Source organism: Clinocottus analis, unplaced genomic scaffold, assembly GCF_023055335.1.
Source record: "Clinocottus analis isolate CAN_PGR_092001 unplaced genomic scaffold, fCliAna1.0.p SCAF_16, whole genome shotgun sequence".
Classification (NCBI taxonomy): Eukaryota; Metazoa; Chordata; class Actinopteri; order Perciformes; family Cottidae; genus Clinocottus; species Clinocottus analis.
This window is the reverse complement of record NW_027175887.1, coordinates 13,061,623-13,070,643: the sequence shown is the minus strand read 5'-3', so window position 1 is coordinate 13,070,643 and position 9,021 is coordinate 13,061,623. Positions and strand designations below refer to the sequence as shown.

Here is a 9,021-nt window from a genome sequence, read left to right as displayed (position 1 = left end):
TAGAGAGAGAAAAAAAACATAAATCTAGGCCTAAATCTTAACATTGTGATAATGATCTCTGTGTAGCCTCAACTGTCCTGAAGCTCCAATTGACGAGGGATGTAAATAGTCGTTGGAATAACGTTCTACCGCTGAAATCAAGAGCTAAACGATTTAGAAAAATGTAAACTATATACTTTTTTTTATATCATTTGACGCCATGCATTGTCGTCTTCCAGCCCTACCAAGACTGGATGTCTAGTTGTGGGTCTTCAACGAATGTTTACTTAATACGCCCAACCCAACCTATGTATTGAATATACTGTATATTTATATATAAACATATATATAAACATAAATATATATATAAAACCTTTTATAACACTGGTCTCCCTACACACACGTGTACAAACCCACCTCTGTTCATTACAGCGTCCATCTTGAAAAGATTCAACAGTTACAAAGAAAGAAAAAATCAGTGACAAGTGAAACAAAAGAAAACTTGCGGAACTCTGGAGCTGTTGTCACTGATTGTTGCCGTGGAAACGTTATTCAGCTGGTGTTGCCATGGAAAATTATAACCATGGAGATATGGCCCCTAACTTTTTTTTTTAATTTAAAAAAAGTATTTGTTAGTTTTTTGTGTCACTTTACATCAGACTCATCTCACAGCGCTCTACTACGGACCAGAACCCAACTGAAAAGCGTCCTTGAGTGCTTCAAAAAACGCTAAATAAAAGTATAAAAGTATTATTAGCATTATTATTAACTTCTGGACTGTGAAGAGAGCTGTGAGAATAAATATCTGTGCTGCATCTCACTGTGCCGACAACTTGCTATGCAGCTTTCCCTCCTTCCTCCACGACGTGTCTGAGCACGGCTTCACCCATCCGACCCTGACATTCCCGAAACCTTTAGTCGCCGCTGAAATGGCGGCAGCAATGTCTGCTCATATAAGCATTAGAAGTAATAAAAGCATTATAAGTAATACAAGCATAATAAGTAACATAAGCATTATAAGTAATAGAAGCATATGACATATATACACATAAGTAATATAAGCATAATAAGTGATATAAGCATTATAAGTAATAGAACTTAATATAAGTGATATAAGCAAGTCATAAAAGCATTATTAGTGGTATAAGCAGGCAAACGTGTAGCATGACCTGTCCAAACGACTTGATCTGACCAGGGCTCGTATGTCGTCTGACGCCTGCAGACAGGAGAGAATGCTGGAAAGTCACACTGAACTGTTGTGAGAATATTTTTCTCGCTTCTGGTGAAAACCAGGCTTGTTGTGACATTCATAGAGGCGTGGGGGTCAATTGTTTGTCCAACTTTGCTATTGAACCCGGACAATGCAGCACTTCACTCTGCTGACTTTGTGCTGTATGTATAGTGAGAGCACGTGCTTGTGGACGTGTAATTGTGTTCATATATTTCTGTCCCCGCGGGTCTGAGTTTACATATGTCCACACGCCACCTCTCCTTTGTCAAATACACACAGGTGTAGAAACCTGCTGCAAAGCAGGATGTGGCCTTTTGTGTTTCCTAATTATCCGCTGCAATCCGTGTAAATGCACAAAATTAAAATGAACACATTAAATCTGGAAAAGACGAATACTAGACGCCCACGGCTTCTTATTTATCCTGCTATGTTGCAGGTGTCAGTTAATGTCGTGATTGCAGCATTGATACCCAACGTCACACAAAATAAAGTAAGTCCAAGGTGCACAGGTGTGACACACACAAAGCTATGCACCAGTAACCCAGCTGAACAAATCCAGAGTAAAGAATGGTATTCTTTACAAAGAGCCACAGGCAGGGGAGAGTCCAGAGAGAGAGAGGTGAGCTCTGGGTTAAGAGCCGGTGGTTTATTAACATATTTTTACAGCTCTGTGGGTTTCGACATTGTGCAAGAGTGACAGTCTTCGTTCATTTCCAGTCCGTCCAGTTTTTTTTCTCTTCTTCTTATCTTCCAAGAAGGACAGAGAGCGGATTGTCTTCAGTCGAGCGTTGGGATCTGTACACTGTTGCAGATCTTCATTCTCTTTTGGCTTCTGTCCGACATTCTGACTGAGATCGTGCGCAGACTCCCTGGACTCGTGTTTGCGGGGAAAGGATGAGCAGTTTTCTGTACTTCATCCTGCCGGTTCTGGGTGGATACACCCTCAGCTCGGTGTACCTGCTGAAGAACCCGCACATTCTCCACAGGAAGAAACGCACAGCTTTCTACTGCACACACATCTCACACAGAGGAGGTAACGGCTCATTCCACTCACTTGTTGCACACACCCCGTCGGCTACAGCGCTCATGTTTGATGAAGGTGGGAAATGAATGCTATCAATCTTAACTTTACAAACAAATCTGTATTTTAAGGCGTTTAGTTCTTATTTAAAGTGTGATCAACAATGCAGCAATAGGCTCAAGTGCACTCCGATTGCAAACTTTATAACACTGGCGAAGGCAATATCTGGCATAGTTTTGATGATATCACTTTGATTTTTGCTGAGTGTCTTCTCTTTACCTACAGTAGCGACAGCGATATATAATCTCAGAAAAGAGTCAGCTGTGATCAAAACGTTTTGTGTGTCAGTGTGTTTTTTTACTGTGATTTTTGGGACTGGTGCTTCTTTGCTGCCAGCTTCAGCCCAAACTCCTCTGTTTGATATCAGGATGTGGAGAGAGGCTAGAGAGCACGATGGAGGCGTTCACACAGTGAGTACCAAACGCAACACACTTTTCATGTCAGGCAGGTCGAGACGGTCCTCTGTAACTCACAGAGAGACGCACTAGAGAGGCAGTGGCACTAGTTGGCCTTAAAGAAAACTCACCTATTTTTAGGCCCTGTCACTTGAAAATTGCATACCCAAACTAGAAAGGGTGTATCTCTGCAAAACAGGAGGGCTATTTGAATAATTTTGATGCTTTGTTGGTTTGAGACAGAAGCAGTTTCTTCTTGGGTTATGACGAAAGAGGGAGAGGGAAAGTGAGAGAGAACTTGACGTTCTGTCAATATTGTCATTGCTACATTTATGCCAATAGCACATATTGAATTACCTGAGACACACAGCAACAACAATAATAACACAACAGCTTTAATAATTTACTCTGATTCTATCTTTTTGGTCTAAAAAGGCAGAAACCTAGCGATTATCCAGCCACATAAAGTGACTTACAGAAGAATGATAAGGGAACTTAACTGCAGTACCTTTCCACCTGCCTTGTTTGCTGTCGAATAAACTGTCCCTTGAGAGATTTTAGGCTTATCAACAGATTTTTGGGGAATATATCTGCATAAATATACTTCATTGCTAGAATATGAATAAGAGTATTTAAGATGTCAAAGATGCTGGATGTCAGGACTGCATTTAAGGATGTACTTTCTAAAATAAGTGCAACACAGTCCTTTGCTTGCTGTATTGTTTGTTTATGATGACAAGTCTTGACAGAGAGCTGGAAGAGTAGAAGTGAGCAAAAGCTCCCTCACAGTACGAGTAACAAACGCATGTATTCCTCCATCTGTGCCTCTCCAGTGCGGTGGAGCAGGGCACACAGATGCTGGAGATGGACTGTCACCTAACCCGTGATGGACATGTGGTGGTGTCACATGATGAGAATCTGTTGAGGCAGACCGGCCATGACCTCAACATCTCCTCTCTCAGCCTGCAGGTGAGAGGCTGTTGTTAGGACAAAGGTCACAAGGTCAAGCTGAGACCGACGCTCCTGCTGAGGCCACACAGCAAGTGGCAGCGAGACGAAGTTCTCATGAATTATTAGCATTTACATGTCAAATAAATTGAAGTTAGAGCTGTGCAAAACAGCTGCATGCAAAGCCAAAGATTCCTTTTAAACTCCCCTACGATGCCTTGGAGCCACGTCTCACACAGCATGCATGATTTATAAAAGGTTACTGCACTGGAACTGCATCTTTAACGTCATTCGAGTTTTCAGGGCAGTTTGCAAACTACCTTTGTTAATGCTTCTGTGAGCCGCAGGCCCCTTAAATGATGTCGTAAACACAACTCCACCGCGTGTTGTACCAGAATAAAACACACAAAAACCTACTCCAGACCAAAGTCGACAACAATGACGAGTTTGATTGTTCTGAAGAGACATTTAGGCCCTGTCAAAACAAAAGATCTGTGTAGGTATATTACCATGTAAGTCCTCTAAATACTCACTTCATTACTGGATTACCTTCAGGTGAATCTTTGGCTTTGCATCTATATATCGCATGCTGCAGCTCCTCTACATTAAGCAAGGAACACCTCAAGATGGATGAACCTTTTGTTGTTCATGGTAATCACAATCGATGTTACAACAGTGCAACGTTATAATACAACTTTCTCTTTCCATCTGTTTCTCAACTCTTTTAGGATTTGCCTCTGTACAAAGAGAGACTGGAGGTGACCTTTTATGAAGGTGAGGTCCTCCTGACATTCTCTTATTCTCAATTGTAACGGAAATACATTTAGTGAAGAAGTACGACAGTAGTGTGTGTGTGTGTGTGTGTGTGTGTGTGTGTGTGTGTGTGTGTTGATCTTGGCTGTCACATGTCCCTCCTCCAGGTCGCTACAGCAGCGGCACCGACAGGCAGTTTGCTCTGCTGGAGGACGTGTTCAGGAAGTTCCCTGACATGCCTGTCAGCGTGGAGATCAAAGAGAACAACAGCGAGCTGATAGAAAAGGTGCAGTAAACCGAAAAAAAAGGAGCTGTTTCAGCACTTTCCCAACGATATGAAAAAAAATCTCCATAATATGAAACCATGCCCTTGTGACGCTCAGCAACTTTCCAGTCGAATGTCAAGATAGTCCCTGATGGTGAGATTTAATTAGCAGTCAATGTTTGACTTTTTACGCCCAAAGTTCCTGCAATTTAGAAAGTCAAACATGTAAAAGTGGTCTCTTAAAGTCAACACATCTGCTTGTGAGCACATTTACATACATGACACACCGTCGTGTCTCACTATTCCCTCGTCCCTTGTCTGTTCGTAGGTGTCTGACTTGGTTCGGCGCTACAACAGAGAGGAGATCACCGTCTGGGCCTCTGTGAAAACCAGGATCATGAAGGAATGCCGCAGTACGGTACATAGACCACCAGGGGGAGACAAAGTCAATTTACAGTCAACATCTGTTTTTAAAAAAAATAATAACATTGTGATTTCATATGTTAAAGAGAGAACTGTGTTTGCATCGGTGTCAGCACCCCGCCTGTCTCTCTGCTTCTCGGTAGAACGGCTCCATGCCGTACAGCTTCTCAGAGAGCCGAGGTGTGCTGCTCCTGCTTCTCTTCTACAGCGGCCTGCTGCCCTTCATGCCGCTGGGAGAGAGTTTACTGCAGTTCTACCTGCCGAGCATTATCAACAGGTGTGGCTCCATGCGTGTGTTTTCTTACAGAAAACTTGCTTTGTTAGTTCCTACTGTATTTATTCTTCTTCCTCAATAAGATGTTTAATGAGAGATTAATGTGTCCCGGTACAAATGTGTCTTTTGTTTCTCTCCCTGTGTGTGTGTGTGTGTGTCTGTGTGTGTGTGTCTGTGTGTGTGCTGAAGGACGTTCATTCCTGAGAAACACATCCTGAGGAACAAGCTGGTCATCTCTTTGTTAGAAAAGTGAGTTTAGTTTCCCGAGACTTTGTGTGTTTGTGTTACCAATCACGTCAGAGAAAAGAAATTAAAGCACCACTGAGACAATCCTCCGCAGAAGGGGGGATGTTTCATGCAGAATCACATGTTGGAGTACAACAATGTTTATTTTACAGCCAGTTCTGGAGAATGTTTTACTGCTATTGTTGTAAATATATAAGTATGTATGTATTTATCTATGCTGTCATTCCAGAGTAACAATGAGGAAAAGTCTGTTTAACCACCTCGCAGCTCGGGGAATTCAGGTATGAAAGTATATACGTATAAGCGCAGTTGACTAGGTTTAGGTGCATCAAGAATGAATAGAAGACAAGAACCTAAAACTCTAACAAGTTTCGATAATAATCGAACACACAATGGGTAAATGATTATCTGAGTTTTCCATGGACTGTTGTTTAATGGACATCACAGGTCAGTATTTCTAACAGCCCCTCCGGGTGCATCATCTCTGTCCTGATGTGACTCATCTCTACTGGGATGAGGTCACGCCCGTCGTCCGATCATGAGAGATCACGTATTAGTTTGAGCATGAAAACAATTGAAGTCATATGTCACAGTCTTCTCAGCCGCTGAGGGCCTCATCGCATTTGAACGCTCTCGAGGGATTTTGAGGTGGCGACTAAGAAATGCGAAATCTGTGATAGCGATAGTAACAAAGAAGCCTAAACGATATGTAAGTATAAGTACTCTGTATACTTCTAACACTAAAGAAGATCACAATGCTGCTGCCACCTCGGCATTGATGTCAGTTATTTGTCCACACTGCCATGGGAACCAGTGATGTGCCGAGGTCTCACTTTAAGCTGATGTCTGCTTTATTTTGTCTGTCACAGCTGAGACAACTGCTACCCGTCAGATTCAGGACAGCAGGGTTTTTGTTTTATTGATTTTCAAGTCACGTACTGTGGCTCAAAACTGCAGGACGGATGACAGAGAACTAGACTCCATCTGATTTTCACTTTCACCCTTGTTGTTTTGTTGAAAACAGCTTTACTCCCTATGTATTTGAGAAGGTGGTAACAACTATTTTACGTATGTTTCGTTTAGCTGTTAGGCCTGCATGACCCCGAACAGATCATTATGATTGACTCGTTTATCTTTAACTGCAGGTGCATTTGTTTGTGTGCAATAAAGACGACGACATAAAGGCTGCATTTGAAGTCGGGGCCACAGGGGTGATGAGCGACTACCCGACTCTTCTGTCCCGCTACCTCAGCAGAAACCGAAGTCAGGATTGACCCCATACATGGCCTCACATCGCAACAACAAACAATTGCTCAGCAGCTTTCTGAAGAGGATTGTGTAAAGAAAAGACTGTGAAAGAGAAGTAAATACAAGAAGTGTGAGAATCATTTCCTCCACCATGACAAGATCAATCGAGGAGTTGTTGGTTCAACTCCATCCAGCACTTCAGCAGATACAGTGATCTGGTCGTTTCTCTGCGGCCTCGCACGCTCAGTGTGCCAAACACGGCCCAGAGTCAACTGTACCGCTGTCGGGAGGAATTGTTCCCTTTTATTAGTGCACATGGGAGACAAACTAGACAATTAGACAATCATACAATCATTATGTTTATGATGTGTGTCTGTGCATGTGTGAAAGTGTGTTGTGTTTTCAGGTATGTGTAAGAAGAGCGACTAGACAAATGTGCATGTGGAGAGGAGATTGAGGAATAAATAAACAAAAAATTGTAAGAATAGATTTTTCTTTTTTTAAAGGAAAATCGAAAAAACAAACATATATGTGCACATGCACACATATGAATATAACAATAATGAGAAGAAGGAGAAGAAATTCATAATTAAACTTGGGTTAGGGGATGTCCCCCTCCTCCACATCTACATTTTGCCAATGTGGTAAATAGGTAACTTATCAAAAGCTTTTTCTGCATCAAGGAACATTATAGTGGTTTCTTTCAGCTATTTTGGAAATAATCCCCTTTTCTAGTCTGTGACTGAGAGGTTTATGATTTGTATCTCTGGAGCTGGCTGGTAGAGTCGGGTCTTTGTAAGGTTTTAAAAGAAGTGGGATTGTGATGGCATTCATGTTTGTTAAGAGTCCAGAGTTTTGTTTTATTTAAGTTAATCAGTTTGATGCTGAAGTGAATATTTAACCAGCTGCACCATGTAACTTAACATCCTGATACCAGAGGAAACGTGACTGTGTTTAAATTGTGCTGGATGTTACATTATTTGATTGGTTTGAGTTAGTGATGGACTTTTGAAATACAAGAGTTTTCACTTGGATTCATGCTTTTACATCCTTTTTGTGGTATTAAGATGAAAAGAACACAAACATGCTGAAAATGAAAGCAAAGGAAATGTATACTTATTGGTTCTACAAATATATCCATATAGGTGAGTACAGTGTCACCAATGTGGTGTTTAATACAGCCACTCCTCTACTGTACAGGCAAACATAAACACAGGGTTTATACGTGCAGTTAGCTTCACCTGTGTCCTTGTTTTCCCAGGCTACGGTCAAAGTCCGGCCACACCGCTGTGAGAATAAACAACCAGTCTAGTGGGGAAACAAAGGCTGCATTTTTCTGACCTGCTTGGCTGTGCTTTGCAGTATGACAAGTGAGTTAATGGATTATTAGTGGATCAGTGTGGACTGAAGTCTTTAATACTGTCGATGCAAAGAGCAACAGTTTAAAATAAGTGACCCAGAAGAGAAATAATGCTTGTGAACACACAACCAGATCTGCAGCTCCGGTTTAAGACACATGGCATTTCACCAGTAATATTTGTGTTATCATATATACAAAACACAATGTTTAGGTATTTAGTTCCAACATATTTAGTCCCAACATTTTATCAACTTTGATCAATTAATCAATTAATAAATTGTGAGGAAAATGCATCTGCAACAATTGTGATAATCAATAAATCATTACAATTATTCCTACAAATGAAAATGGTATTGACTGTCTTCATTTGCGTAGTTAGAATCGTTTGCAACAGTAGGTGTTAATACAAATGGCTTAAAATTGATGGTGCTGTGCGGAGGGAACGTGTGCCTCCTTGTAGCTGGCCTGCATACAACATATAGGCTCCACATTTACACACGACCTCGAGACGTGCAAACAAATCAAGCGATCCCAACAAGCAGATCACCTCTGCACCTCTCCTGTCGATAGCAATCCAAGGTTTCCTGAATCATATCACACAACTGCAAACAATTGTTCCGCACGTTGTGTAAGTTTGACCCACTCTGAAGGACTTTTATCCCAAACCCACCAGCAGGATGCGATAACCCACTAATAGCATAACAACAATCACACTGATAGCCATAAAGGGCTCATGTGAAGTCGCATCTGATTGGTTGACCCACATTCTCGACGTCACCCGCCGCCTCCCATTGGTCGACAGGGATTTGTTTTGCACT

General features: G+C 41.7%; 1 protein-coding gene across 2 annotated transcripts; it reads left to right on the top strand.

The window, feature by feature from the left end:
- Window positions 1-2,090: 2,090 nt before the first annotated feature.
- gdpd3a (glycerophosphodiester phosphodiesterase domain containing 3a) lies at window positions 2,091-7,330 on the top strand. Of its 2 annotated transcripts, none has more exons than XM_068578929.1 (10): window positions 2,091-2,243; window positions 2,659-2,701; window positions 3,520-3,655; window positions 4,363-4,408; window positions 4,555-4,673; window positions 4,981-5,070; window positions 5,219-5,352; window positions 5,539-5,598; window positions 5,825-5,876; window positions 6,741-7,330. In XM_068578929.1, exons 1-10 carry the CDS (start codon window positions 2,105-2,107, stop codon window positions 6,867-6,869), a joined length of 948 nt encoding a protein of 315 aa, XP_068435030.1. In that variant the 5' UTR covers window positions 2,091-2,104; the 3' UTR covers window positions 6,870-7,330. The 2 variants fall into 2 exon arrangements, with proteins under 2 accessions (XP_068435030.1, XP_068435029.1); XM_068578928.1 differs by having other exon boundaries at window positions 2,091-2,309.
- The last annotated feature ends 1,691 nt before the right edge of the window (window positions 7,331-9,021 follow it).